This window comes from Desmodus rotundus, chromosome 5 (assembly GCF_022682495.2).
Source record: "Desmodus rotundus isolate HL8 chromosome 5, HLdesRot8A.1, whole genome shotgun sequence".
Classification (NCBI taxonomy): Eukaryota; Metazoa; Chordata; class Mammalia; order Chiroptera; family Phyllostomidae; genus Desmodus; species Desmodus rotundus.
Genome location: NC_071391.1, coordinates 48,945,485 through 48,960,823, shown reverse-complemented (window position 1 = coordinate 48,960,823; position 15,339 = coordinate 48,945,485). Strand labels below are relative to the sequence as shown.

General features: G+C 40.6%; 1 protein-coding gene across 5 annotated transcripts in view; it reads right to left on the bottom strand.

The window, feature by feature from the left end:
• UVRAG (UV radiation resistance associated) overlaps window positions 1-15,339 on the bottom strand; it is a 279,747-nt gene that overhangs the window by 211,026 nt on the left and 53,382 nt on the right. For 4 of the 5 annotated variants that reach the window (XM_053924302.2, XM_024572534.3, XM_045181852.3 and 1 more), the window contains one exon: window positions 13,114-13,188. The exons of the other annotated variant lie outside the window; for it this stretch is intronic. In XM_053924302.2, the coding sequence (XP_053780277.1) occupies window positions 13,114-13,188 (75 nt within the window). The remainder of the gene's footprint in view (window positions 1-13,113; window positions 13,189-15,339) is intronic. 5 annotated transcript variants of the gene reach the window in all.

The window sequence follows — 15,339 nt, the reverse complement described above, 5'->3', positions numbered from 1 at the left end:
GATGTAATACACCAACTGGAGGATTCGTGCTTCCCTAATTCAAAACTTACTACAAAGTAACAGTCATCAAAAGTATGGCACTGACATAAGATAGACATAAAGATAAATGGGATAGAACTGAGAATCCATAAATTAACTCATATATCTATATTCAACTGGTTTTCAACAAAGGTGCCAAGACTATTCAGTGGGGAAAGAGGAATGTTTTCAACAATGATGCTGAAACAAGAGGACAGCCATATGCAAAAGAATATGTGGTGAGTTCATCCCTAACACCACATACAAAAATTACCTAAAAGGTAAATCAAAGGCTAAGTGTAAGAGCTAAAAACACAAAATGATTAGAAGAAAACACAGGGGTACATCTACATAACCTGGGGTTTGTCCATGGATTCTTAGATATGACACCAAAAGCACGGGCAACCACGCAAATAACAGATAAATTGAACTTCATCAAAATTAAAAACTTTTTGTGTAAAGAACACTCTAAAGAGAGTGCAAAAACAACCCACAAATGGGAGAGAATATTTGCAAATCACGTATCTGATAAAAGCCTAATATCCAGAATACGTAAAGAACTCTGAAAGCTCAACAACAACACAACAAACAACCCAATTTAAAAAGGGGCAAAGGCCCTGGCCAGTGTGGCTCAGTTGGTTGAAGCGTAGTCCTATAGACCAAAAGGTCACAGGTTCAATTCCTGGTCAGGGCACATGGTTGTGCTTTTGGTCCCCCAACTGGGGTTTCTCTCTCACATCATTGCTTTCTCCCTCTCTCTCTCCCTCCCTTCTGCTCTCTCTAAAATCAATAAGCATGTCCTCAGGTGAGGATTAAAAACAACGAAGGGGGAAAAGGACTTAGAGACATTTCTCCAAAAAAGATACCAACAAAAAGATAGCATTTCTCCAAAAATATAGCCAACAAGCACATGAAAAGATGTTCAACGTCATTATGGAAATGCAAATCAAAACCACATACTACTTTATACCCACTAGGGTGGGTGGGTGGGTGGGTGGATGGATGGACGGACGGAACTTTTAAATTAGAAAAAAACAAAATAACTGTTGACAAAGATAATGAGAAATTAGAACCTTCATACTGTACATTGTTTGTTACTGGGGATGTAAAATGGTCAGCCACTGTAGAAAAAATGTTTGGCAATTCCTAAAAAAAAAATTAAACAGAATTATCATATGACCCAGCAATTCCACCCCTATGTACATACCCAAAAGAATGAAAGCAGGGACTTAAATATTTGTATACAAATGCACAGAGCCGCACCATTCACCATAGCCAAAAGGTAGAAACAACCCAAATATTCACCAGCAGATGAGTGTCTAAACGAAATGTGGCATATTCATACAACGAGATATGACTCAGCCATAAAAAGGAAACGAGTATTGACATGGTAAAGTGGATGCACCTCAAAAACATTCTGCTAAGTAAGAGCAGCCAGACACAAAAGGTTACGCACTGTACGATTCCGTTCATACGCGATATTCGGAATAGGTACATCCGCACAAACAGCAGCAGACCGGGGTGTGCCAGAGGCTTGGGGAGGGCCAGGTGGAGAGGGAATGTTTAATGGGTACGGATTTTCTTTGGGGTGATGAAAATATCATGCAACTTGACAGAGGTGGTGGTTGCATAACATTATGAACATACCGACGTGACTAAATTGTACACTTTAAAATGGTTAACTTTGTGTTATGTGCATTTCACCTCAATCTTTTTAAAAAAAGCAAGATGGCTATGAAATAAGGCACATACCATGAGGGCAGATGCAGAGAAAGAGAACAGAGAGACAAGAGACAGGGAGTCCTCTGAACCAGCTACAAAATCCAAAATAATAAAAGACACTCCAAGCAGATTTAAGATTCTCAGGAGAAATGATTAATGACATTCTACTTAACTTTTATTTTATGCAAAAAGCTGCCAAACATTTTTTCCTATCAAAATCTCATCCATATCCACTAACACACAACTAAAAGCAACATATTATAGCAGGGAAAGAGCACTCAAATGAAAGGTTCTAATCTACTCTGCCCGTCACGGGAGTGACAGAAATCATTTACCTCCTCTAGGCTTCAGTTTCTTTAGACAATGAGATGAGACCACTACTAATAAAGAGTAATATTACAATCACAGCAACAGACACAAGGGCAACACTTACGAGCGTTTACAGTACGCAAGCCAAGTGTTGGTTTCCATGTTAATGTTAACACTTAAATATTAATATGTTAGAGGTTAACCTACTTAATGGTCACACAACCCCGTGAAATAGACACTATTATTATCCCCACTTTAAAGGTGAGGAAACTGAGCCACGACGAGGATTAAGTGAAGAGCCATGCAGTCTGGCTCCACAGCCCGTGTTCTTAATGGCCGCGCTGTACTTGATCTCTAAGACCTTTTCCAGTTCTACAATTCTGGGTCCATGTACATTTAAGGCAACTTAAGGACATTATTAAACCCTTCTGCTTCAGCCGCCACTTAGCAATTATCATTCTTGAAATACGCTAAGAGCCTAGCTCTGAATGACTTCTGGCTTCACCAGATGTGCGGTCCCGGCAGACCTCTGATGAAGGGTTGTAATGGAAAGAAACGGCTCATTTGTATCTGGTTATCTGTGTGAGATACTGCCAAGTGCCAAAGAGCCCAGAGGAGATTTGCATGTCGCTCAGAGTTCTTCTGAAGCCAGGCCTGCCCATTCTTTTTCAAAGGAGGTCTGAGTGCGTAGCTATTAAACTGTTCGAGGAAACAGATATTTTCACATATCCAATGAGCAGGAGCAATTCTAGGCAGATGATCAGGTGTGTTTCTGTAGCAGCGATCAACACACTTTCCCAGGCAATGGCCAGGTAGTAAGTATCTTAGGCTTTGCAAGCCACATGTCACCTCTGTCCCATAGTCTTTGTTTTCCCCTTTGAATTCTTTACAAATGTAAAACCGTTCTTAGCTTGCTGGCCATGCAAAAACATGTGGCCTGCAGTTTGCTTATCCCTGTACTAGAGTACTAAATGAGACATCTTTTTCCAAAATTTCTGTATTGATTTTAGAGAAATAGAGGAAGGGAGAGAGAGAAACACTGATATGAGAAACATCAACCAGTTGCCTCCCATACGCGCCCCAACAGGGGACTGGACCCACAACCCAGGCATGTGCCCTCACCAGGAATCGAACCCTTGGGTTCACAGAAAATGCTCCAACCAACTGAGCCACCAACCAGGGCACCTTTGAACACATGTTACTGTACATTTTGAGTTTTTAGTTGCTATAGATGTCATAAGACTGTTCTTAACTTTATTAAAACTATAAAAATTGTACTGAAGTAAACTGGTGGGCAGGATAAGTGATTATAAAGCAAACAGTATTATACATTTATGTATATATAAGCAAACATTTAAGTATAAGTTATACTTAAATTATAAGTATATAAGTATTAAGTATTATTAATACTTATTACAATAAGTATTAATATTATAAGTATAATTAATACTTATAATTATATTACAAGTATTAACCATTTCAGTGTTTACTAAGCACCTAATACACAGAGGTTGTCAGGCAATTCCTGCCATCCTTATAAAAGCATAAAAGCGAGTATACGATAAAGTACACAACCCAGGTAAGTTTCCAAGTGTAGGAAAAAAGGCACAGGTGCCACAGGAAAGGCTAAAAACAAAAGCTACAGGAGTTCTAATATGGTAAAGATTCCATCTGGTAGAAGTGAGAAGAACATCAAATGTGAGAAGTGAGAAGAAGTGAGAAGAAGATCACAACCACTGGCAGTATTTGGGACAGATTAGGACACGCTCATTAGCTGAAGGGCAGTGAATGGAAGTCCCACACAGACTGAATACCTTCGGCCAAAGCATGACGATAGGAAAACACAAACTGTATTTGGAGGAAATTAAACAGTGGTGCAATTTGTTCAATGTCAGTGATACGAAAATTACCTGGAACCCTGAAGAGGGAAACAGTGGGAGACAGAACTGAAAAATTAGGTTGAGCCCTGGCTGTGTAGCTCAGTAGGTTAGAGCATCATCCCGACACACCAAGGTTGCAAGTTCAAGCCCTGGTCAAGTCACATATAAAAAGCAACAATGAATGCAGGGATAGACGGAGTAACAAAATCTCTCTCTCTCTCTCTCTCTCTCTCTCTCTCTCTCTCTCTCTCTTAAAAATCAATAAATAAAAACAATTAGGTTGAGAGGACCAGGCTCACAAACCCTTGGGTATCATGCTAAAAAGCCAAGAGAACCTTTGGTGAGTAAGGACTCATTGAAAGCTTCCTGACAGTGTTAATGACCAGACCTACATTTAAGGAAGGTTACTCTGGTAATAACAAATACAAATTGGAGGAGGCAGAATGCCCAAATACCAGGTAGGAGGCTATTCTAAAAATCCACACTAACTAGAGGTAATGCGAGCTCAAACTATGAAAACAGAGAGAGGAAGTAAAGATGGACGCAGAGACAGAACCAAAAGAACTACACCACCAATCACCACCTGAACTTAGGCTGATGGAGAGAAGGAAATCAGGTCAGAGATTTGTGCGCATCTAGCAGACAATGAGAAGTTACTCCAGACAACCCAAGTGAAAGTGTGCTTTAGGAAGATTGATTAGGCAGTGGTGAATAAGGCAGAGTGGCTACAAAGAGACTGAAGTCCATAGGCCAGCCAGGAAACTAATGCAATAATCAGCCCTCTAGGGATGCCGGTCTGAGCTTGGAGTATGGCAGTGGAGATGGAAAAGTGGCCGTGGATATAAGTTATTTCAAAGGACTCAAAAGAGTCTAGTGACTGAATCGAGTGGATAAAAGAAATCAATCAAATCTAACTAAGATTTGAGGCCTGGATAAATGGGGAAATAGTTCATAAAGATGTGGAAAATTGGAAGGGAAAGCAAACCTGGAGAGAAAAATAGAGTTCCATTTTAAGTATAATAATTTACAAATGACAGGTGTCTACGCAGAAATGGTCAAATCTACTTTAGAAAAGAGAACTAGAATTCTGAGTAACAAGCTATACAACCAATGACAACCCAGTAACATATCCCAATAGGATTTTTAATGATCTGCTGCTACAGAAGCTCCATTCACCGAATAGTTACTAAATTATTACTATGTGCTAGGCATAGTGCTAAGCACTAGGGATAAGTTACACAGTTTACATTCTAATGAAAAGAGAGATGAGCAAATGGGCCATCAGAATGTAACAGGATGAGGGTCGGTCTCGAGGAAAATGAAATGCAAAGTGCTATGAAGAGTAAGAGGGGTACCCAAACTGGACTTAGGGGGTATTCTCAGAAAACCGTTCTATGGAAATGGGATCTAAGCTAAAACTGAGATGGGTCAATTTTAGGATAAGAAAGTATTATGGGTGGGATACTTAGAAATCAGGAACCAGACCACACACAGCAAGACCTTATCAGCCATTCGTTAATTACTCGGAAACAATCTGAATAAAGAAGGAACATGACCAGCATTTTAGCAAGATAAACCTGGCTATCAAGTCAAGAACCAGGAAAGAAGTAATATTTAGCAAGCACCATCAGAAGTGATTCAGAAAGGATTATTTTTCCTTTTTAATGAATTTACTGGGGTGACACTGGTAAACAGAATTATACAGGTTTCCGGTGCACAAATCTACAACACATCATTGTACACTATGTTGTGTGTTCACCACCCCCAGTCAGGTCTCCATCCGTCACCGTTCATCCCCCCTCCCCTCCCCAGCAATCACCACTCCTGTCTGTGTCCATGAGTTGTTTCTTCTTTGTTTTTTAACTTTTTGCTCAATCCCTCAACCCCCTCTACTTAGCCACCCACCCACAAAGAAGTGGTTGTTAAAAAGAGGGAGGGGTCCAGGACAACTTCCTGTTCTCACTTGAGAAAGTGGATGGATAGCAGTACCATTCACTGAATTAAGGAACACAACTGGCGGGGGGGGGGGGGGGGGGGGGGGGGGGGGGGGATTGAAGGGGGAGGGGAATTGAGCTCAGTTTGGGAGCTATAGAGTGTTGTGACTCTGAAACATCCAAGCAGTTTGCCACAAGTCTGGATATATGGAAATACAGACTGGAGATGCAGACCGGGGGCGTGGGGGGGGCCTGAATCACCCAGATACAATATTAACGAGAAGACAAAAGGCCCAAGAGGAAGCCTAAGGACAGTAACTTAAGGGCTCACTGAAAGCCTCCCCTCGCAGACCTGTCAGTCTTCTATATGTTATTCTTAAAACCGTAAGTAAGCTTTGTAAACAGTCCTTCTACTTACTTAAGTAGACTCAGAAATTCTGATAGGCAAGAAAAAAACAATGGCTCATTCTACTACTTGAACACATTTTCAAATGCAATGCACATACTTTTTTAAAACGTAGTATTTGTTTGTACAACTAGTCCTAAAATAGCTACCTGATGAATCAATAGACAGCCTTGTTCCTATGTGTATATGTTTATCTGAACATTAATAGACTTTTAAGTGTCAGCCAAGTTAAAACTGAGGGAAACTGTGCAAGTATCTCTGTCAAGCACCGTCAAGCCTTGGACACCCTCTGCCTCTGCACTGTGACGAAGCCCAGATGCTGAGCTGTTAAGGAGGACAGGCAAGACCTCTTCTCAGACGCTGAACTGGAGCTAAAAATGTACGTTCCCCCTGATTTGGTCTAAGGCTCGAGACAACAGAAGATGTTTTCCTCTCCCTCAAAACAGTGAGAAACAATGAGAAGGATAGGGTTATTAAGCAAAAGTATACAGATTCTGAAAATAAAATCAATTCTTTTTAATTTCTAATTCTAATCAACAGAGATAAACAGATTCTTGTTCATACACCAGTGTTTTAAACAACCCTCAAAAAAGAATCACAATCGTAGTCACAAACTACAAGTATGAAGTGGACTGAGAGTCACCGACGCCACTTCCTGGCGAGAGGCCTAAACTAAGTGGCCCTGCTAAGGCAGCCACGCTTTAAATGGAAAGTACATTTTAGGTAGAGAGAGGAGCCATGTGGTCCTAGGAGACTTCAGTCACTCACAGAGAAATATTTACTAAGTCTGTGCTAAATCCTGGGACTACAAAAGTAAGACCCAACCTCAGTTCTAAAACAGAGCGAAGTGAGAGAGGAAGAGAAGGCAACAGGGACCTCACGTTAACGAGCATTAGTGGAGAGATTTTTAAATGAAAGAAAAGGATTCCCAGCTTTGTAGAAGAGCAGTTTAAACCAAAACTAACAGAGGGAAGGAAAATGGGCAAGAATGCCCTCATCACAAATCTGAGAGAGAAGAGTAAAAACTAGTTTTCAAAACTTTAAACAAAAATTTAAACTCTCTGAATCCCCTAGTAAGGACGAGTCAAGCTGTTTCTATTTACTTTTCAAGAATCTGAAATATCTATATGAAGAACCACACTTGGCTTTCAATTTTCCAGTATTAAAAATCTGAAAAGCTCAAAAAATTGTGCTAAGAAGACAAGAGCCTCCAAATTCATAACAGGAAACATGGCAATTTCCCAGATTATTCTCTGGCTTCAATGAAGAAAGAGAATGGGGACCACACTGCAGCAGCAGGATTTATAAATATGAATTACAGGATAAGATGATTTTCCAAACATCTGTCAGAAGTTAATTTGATCCAAGAGAAAGGGGAAAAAAAGACTCAGAGGGAAGCCAAATATAGTGACTAATGCATGGAACTTATGTGGACTTCAGTGGGTTGATGGCCTCATGGGCATTGCATGCCCACTCTGCAATAAATACCAAAAGGCTGTGCAATTTATACCACTCAAAGCACTTTTTCATGGACTCTCTCATTTTAGTCGCACAATGCACATAGTGGATCTCTCTGGTTAAGTGGAAAGGTGGAGACTTGATACTGTGAAATGCTGTTTGACTTCAGAAGAAATGTGGAGATGCCACGTAGCATGGTGGTTAACAGAAAAGGCCTCTGAATACGTCCGACCTGGGTTTGAATCACGGATCTGCGACCTTATTAGCTATGTAATCTTGGATCGGTAGTTTAATGTTCTCCTCTAGGGCGTTCTATCTATAAAATAAGGCTCTAACTACCTCGTGGAGTTGTCACATAGATTAAATAGAAATACGTGAAGTTGCTGGTACAGTATCTGATATAAAGCAGGCACTCAGCAAATGAAAACCAGCAACAGTAGTTTCCAAAAGCTCTATGGCTACCTGGTGTAGTACTGTCACTAGGATGTCACACCAACTCAAACAATTCAGAAACAACCTAAGTTTTACCCTGGACTTAAACTGAACTCCTATATACCTAGATGTTTTACAACAAAGCAGGCAGCTATTAGAAACTGCCCCTGAGGATTTGTCTAGTCCTTGTTTCTTGTATTTTGTAATAGGAGCGAGGGGACTACAAGGAAAACTATTTTTATGATTTTTCCAACTTTTGCTTCAGACCTGTACAGAAATTATACCATAGCTCATTCTCTGTTGTTAAAACACAGGCTGCTTGAGACATTTAATCCCTGTTTCTGAATGTTCTGCTTGTGTACGGTGTGGAACATGCTTTGGAAACAAGTTAGCATCCATTAATTGGACTAACAAGAGGAAACAGCCACTTTTAAATTTCGCAGTTCCATAAAGTTAACTAAATGGAAATATCTTTAATTTTCTAGGTTTCTGCATCTTTATCCTAAAAATGAAAATACTAATACTTGCCCACCTGAGTTGCTGTGAGTTAAAGAAGATATCTCTAACAGCATATAATCACAATCATAGTTAATCAAGTTAAATGATGGAAGAAACCTCAAAAAGAAATTCAACGATGAAAATCATCTACCCATCACTTTTACACAGGTGACATGGTATGACAAAGAAAGTGCATTACCCAGAAATAGAGAGATGTGTTCTCATCCTCATTCTGCTACTAACTCTTCCTGATACCTTGTCCATTCATTTACTCTCCCAAATGCTTACGGTATACCTGCTTAGATACCTGCTACTAATGCTACTAAAACCGCTAATAACAGATGCTCTACCTTCCTGACAGGCTATTGTAACAATGCAGTGAAATACTTTATAGGCAAATTTTTAAAGATAAAAGAGCTATGAAAGTATGTAGTGATGTTATTCTATCATTTATTACATACATATGATTTTGTAACAGCTATGTCTAAGTTATCTTCTCTAGCATCAAGCTAACTTGCCATGTCAGGTTCAAGAGCTTATGAGGTTCCCTGAGCCTCAGTTTCTTCATTCATGAAATAAGGGTGTTGAGCTAGATAACTTTAGTATTTCCTCCAGCATTTATCAGGATATTCTTACTTCTGAGATAAGAGACCTAAAACTAAGAGAGGTTAAGTGATTTGCTCCAGAAAGACAGTCAGTGCATGAACAAAACTGGGATTAGAATTCCAGTTTGCTCCTTTTCAAAAGTATCATGCCTTGAAAAATATAAAATAAAAAGTTTTCATTTGTACAGGTTCTGAAACCATAATACTTACTGTGTCCCTAAATCTTCAGTCTCAGCCTGACTATGTACTTGAGATTATCAAGTTACGTGACTGTGTTTGTGAAATTAATCACCAAATTGCTATTTCAATCTCCTAAATTTCGTTCCAAAAAGATTTGATCCTTCTTACTTGGATTCCCCTCCTCCTCTAATTCCTGCTGTAATTCTTTTCCATTAAAATGAGGAAGCATTGCCATCTACTGGACTCTGAAGACATTGCTGCTATAGATTTTAGTCTGACAAAAGATTTCTTACCAATCTAATCCAATAGCGCTAATTGTGACAGTGTGAGTTAGATAAAAATAAAACTCTAAAAGTTTGGGCTGGAGGTAAAGTAAGGTGGGAAAGAGATATAGCATCCCCTCAAGATTTTTAATCTCAAAATTATTTCTATGATAGCCTTAAATACAGTAAGCATTCACCTGCATTCATGAACAATATTGAGCACCCACTACAAGCCAGATGGAAGGAACCCAATGTTGAAAGAAAGACAAGCAATAAGGATCTTATCCTAAGGTTTATCTAAAACCTTAGGATATTCTAAAGGTTTATTCTAAACCTTATCCTAAGGTTTAGAGCCTAGTGAGTAGCAGTTTCCATGTATTATTGAACGCCATTCACATGCCAGGCTTACGACACACGTTATCTTCATCTTTCACCCTCAGAAACAATCTATGATAAGGTAGAAATTATCTCCATTTACAGTTGAAGAGACAAACACAGACATGACTCAGTTTGTCCCCAATCTCTCTCACAGGTGAAGAACAGTAATGCCTGAAACTAAACTCACATCAATCTGACTCCAAGACCCATAGTCTTAGCCACTGGGAGTGTGCATTCACCCACGTGGCTGACAGCATCCTCCGAGAAAGAGTAGTTGCCAAAAGGAAATTCAGGCAAAGATCATCTTACACATCTACATGAAGGGCCTAACTCCTGAACTTGGGTTTGAAAGAGTTCCAGCTTATTGGATAAAGATCCGACCCAACAGCCTCTCAATCCACCTGCCCCCCTCCCCCGCCCGCAGTCGCCACCCTACAGCTAGATCCACCTAGAAAACATCGCACCTGGCCACCTGGCCTATTCACCAGCCACCATCCGCCCCCACTTCAAGCTACAACAGTGTCCCTTTTATAGTCCCCAAACATCTGAAAAAGCACCTCTTCCTAAGGTGCTCTTCAAATTATTTAAGGTTCTGCTATAATTCACCTGCATTATCTGTAAGACCCAAACCAGGAAGAGAAGAAAGAGGTAAGTTGTTGGCCTACTCAAAACCTCAACTGCTATTACATCCGCTGTAGGGTTCCTGGGGAGATTAAACACAGTAACAGATACAAAGGTCTGAAACAGTGTTAGATACACAGTAACATTCAATGGGTACAGTCATCGTGCTGGATGGGGACTTGGTTACCAGTTGCAGCAGAAACTCAGTCCCTCAACAGTGTCAGGACGCCTGACCCTGTAGAAGGGACATCACAGACAACACCGGCAGCAGTCCCACACCCTCTCAGAACTCAAACACTTTTACAAAGCAAATGTCCTGTCCCAAGAACTATGATAGGTACTGGGAAATCAAAATTACACACAGAAATCTGTCCTTAAGAAGCTTGCAGACTAGAAAGGAAGAGTTATAAAGCGGCATACTTTATGTCAAAGGTATACATAAGGTGTTGATATTCTACAGGACCTCAGACAATGAGGAGGGCTGGAAAATGAAGAAGAAAAGGTTATCTGCCACAGCTTGAACTGAGTTTTGAAGAAGTCACCGAGAATAGCTTCCATTATGCCAAACCCAATGGGCAATTTTTAGTTCTCATCCTTATTGGACTACTCCCTCCTGTTGAAACAAAAACCAAAAACAAGCAAACAACTACAAACCTCTTTCTTTGGCCTCTCGGAGTCTGTAAGAGACCTCACTCGCTTTTCCATATTTATCTATCACCGCTCCTTCTCAGTCACCTTTTCCAATGCCTCCTGCTCTATTTGAACTTCAAAAGTTAGAGGTCATCAAGGCTTGGTTACCAAGCCCCTGTCCGTGGCTTATCTGTATTCATGACTTCAGTGACTATTTGCCATTGGCCCCATACTTACATGTCTAATTCACTTCTCTCCTCTGAACTCCGGACTCATATATCCAAATGCGTCCTTAACATCTACATATGGATATCTTAAAGTCATTCAAAGCCTGTATAATCAACTCTCAGTTCATGATCTGCCCCCACCAAACCTGGTCTTCCTCCAGTGTCCCTTAGTCTCTCGGTGTCTGGCGCCTTTATCCGCTCAGTTACTTCACCCAAGTCATCCGTAATACCTCCTTTTCCCTTATACCCTAAACTCAAACTATACCAATTCCTAATGGTTCTACCTCCTAAATCATTCTTAATCCATCTTCTCTCTATTCTATCATAACCCTATTGTTCCGAAGTACCAGCACCTCTTACCTGATATACTGCAAGATCCTAACTGTCTTCCCACACATATTCTTGTCTCTTTTACAGTAATACCTTACTACAGCCAGAGCGAAGTTATAAAACACAAGTCTGCATCATTGCCAGGCTAAAAACCCGTCAACACACCCCACTGTTAGGATATAATCCTGTAACAGGTGCTGTATGGCAGGGTCCATACCTACCGCCCCAGCCTCACCTGGTGTCGCTCTCCTTCACCACTCTAACCCTCCTTCAGTCCCTAAAGCTCACCCCGTCCCCTTCTACGACATGGCCTTCCAGCACGTCACCCTCCTCTGCCTGCACTGATCTCTCATTCCCTCCACATGGTTCACTTCCCTGATCCTCGGGGCTGTAACCTTAAATGCCGAGACCCCAAGAAGACCTTTCTTGAGCCACTAGAGTAGGTAATAAGGTCCTCGTGACATGCTTTTGTAGCACTGACAACCATTTGAGTTTATATATTTATTGTTAGGTTCCTTTACGAGTGTCTCTGTCTTCCACACACTCCATCTGCTCGCCGTTGTACCCTCAGCACTTACTACACAGTGGCTGACACTCAGCAGGTGCTCAGTAAACAGTGGTTGAAACAATGGAGCATTCTAGTAAAAGGACCTCAGACAACCAGAACCATGAAACAGCATGACCACTAGAGCAAACAAAGTAGAGCACACACCTCACTGGTGTGTGACTACCAGTAAGTGGAATCCAGAGCATGAGTCACCTGGCATTGCACCATCAGTGGCAGATTCTCAGTAAACATAAATTCCCTTCCCTCTCCTTTCTCTGATCACCCTTAGAAATGCGCTTGAACTATAATGTAACTTGACTCTTCGTTTCTTAAGTGCACTGGAAGTTGTAAAAGATATCTGAAACACTTAATACTATTGCATTGCATTTAATCAAAATTCACCATTCTTTCTTAATCCCCAAAGAATTATGTAGAGTGAGAAAAAGCAGTTCAGATTTTCTTTGAGGAAAATGAAGACAATTTAGATTTAGAAAAGACAAACTGGGGTGGTTACAAGCCAAGTTTTCACTTTTTAGGCATTCACGCTAAGCCACACTAAACAACAAGCTGGCAATAACACTGCAAACATGATCCTGTTTGCACAGAGCGTTTGCCCTGCAAGTCAAGGCACACCCACGCCGAACAAAACTCCGAGCATGAGGCAGGTCCTCTTACCTTATGTTCAAATGGAGCACCATAGTAGCCATCATTCAGCCCAAAAATTATTTCATTTTGGTTGCGGGCATGAATCTAAGAGAGGAGGAAAACATACTATTAGTTCTTCTCATTCTAATCAAGTTTCGATAGGGTCAGAGTGACAGCTGCAGCTGGGTACTTCAGTGCTGCAAACCAGGCCAACTGCACCTAACGCGCCCGCAGAAAGCTAATCCCTGTCATCAGACCGGGTAATCAGCGGAGAGCGTCCTGCTGTGTGGTCCAAGGCCTCACAAAACCGGCACATGAGATCACAGGCACCCTCATCCACATGTATTCTCCACAAAGGCTTCCTGAGGTTATGGAAAGACTGCTCCTAAAGCACAGGGATTCAGAAGCCTTCTCTCATCTCAAAGAAAACACAATCCAGTTAGTCTATACGAGCACCTTAAAAAACATGAAGCCCTAGGAAAAAAAATAGAAGATTAATATTTTTATTTTCAGAAAGACAGTTTAAAGATAATATCTAATCCCTAAAGTCTTTAAATGTCTGCTTAATTTTTGTCTGCATGCCATTCTCTTTCAAATGCAACTGATTTGGGTTTCAGTCAGTGCCACCTCAAATTAAACTTCACCTGAAAAGTAGGAAGATGAAAGTTTAAAACTGAAGATCAAAGATAAAAACGAAGTCAAGATAGTATAAAATATCCAATTGTGACACATGAAAACAGATTTAGTTACTTGATCAGGAAGAGCTGTGGTTAAAAGAAAATTTTAATTGCTTAGGCAGTGAAGGATTAACCAAGGATCAAGTAGGGAAAGACAAAAAGAATTACCAGAATAGAATATTCCATCGCTCCTTCCTCTGGCTACAGATGGAGCAGCCACAGCCAGCGGCAGAAAATTCCCGTGCACGTTTATCTGACCTCTACATCTCCTACTCTGTTGCTACCGCAAAGTTAATCGCATGCTCCCTGTTTACCCATGATTTACTTAACTAAATACACCGCCACCAAACGATGAGTCTGCAATAATACATGTACAGTAAAACTACAAACCTATCGCAGGAAGCATTTCATTTTATGAGAGAAAAGAGAAAGTACTAGAAAGATTAGAAGGGACTTGAAATTTTACAAACATAAAATATTATACACACATATACAGCTAAGGGGATCGAAGATTAAAATCATATGGATCTAAATGTTAACAATGGTTGTAGCTGAGCAGAAGGATTATACATAGTTTTTTATTCTCTTCTCTGTGCTTTTCAAAATTTTCCAAATTGTCCACAATGAACATGCATTACTTTTAAAATTGTAAGAAAATACACCAGTTGGAGGGAGCCGGGGGGGGCAGGAACCTAACAGCAGGGGCAAATTTCATAAGAAGGTCAAGTTCTCATGACATAAGCTTCATGAAGAAGGCATTAAATTAGTTTGCTGAAAAATAAGGGACAACTTGGGTCTAGTACTTGAAAAGATAGTGAGCTAAAAACAAAATCGCCCTGGCTGGTGCGGCTCAGTTGGTTAGGCATCATCCCACAAACCCAAAGGTCGCTGGTTTGATTCCTGGTCAGGGCACAGGCCTGGGCTGCTGGTTCGGTCCGGTCGGGGCACATATGAAAGGCAGCAGACTGATGATTCGCTCCCTCCCTTCCCCTCTCTCTGAAATCAATAAGCATGTCCTTGAGTGAGGATAAAAATAATTTTTTTAAAAGATTTTATTTTATTGTTTTTTAGAGAGAGAGGAAGAGAAACATCAATGTGTGGTTGCCCCTCGCACATCCCCCCACTGGGGACCTGGCCCACAACCAGGCATGTGCCCTGACTGGGAATCAAACTGGTAACCCTTTGCTTCACAGTCCAGAGCTCAATCCACTGAGCCACACCAGCCAGGGCATAAATTTTTTAAAAATCAAGGGATCCAGGTTCTACTTCCAACTTCAACTCTGATTTGTTTATCTTTATAGTCCTAGTGCCCAGCACTCTACCCAACTTATAGTAGTTAATCAATGTTAGTGGTCCATTCTTTAATTCCTTATCAGCCAAAAGCAGAAAATGTTCCTTGCTACATCTTACAGAGGTGTCATAAACATTCAAAGAAATAATTGAAAATGAAAGTACTTTTTGGAAGTTAGACATGAATAACATTGGGCGAGGGAAATCTACTAATATATCAGAATCAGGCAATCATAAAGCTCAAAAAGATCCCTTTGTTCTCGAACTAATAAAGAAAAAGAAAAGCATG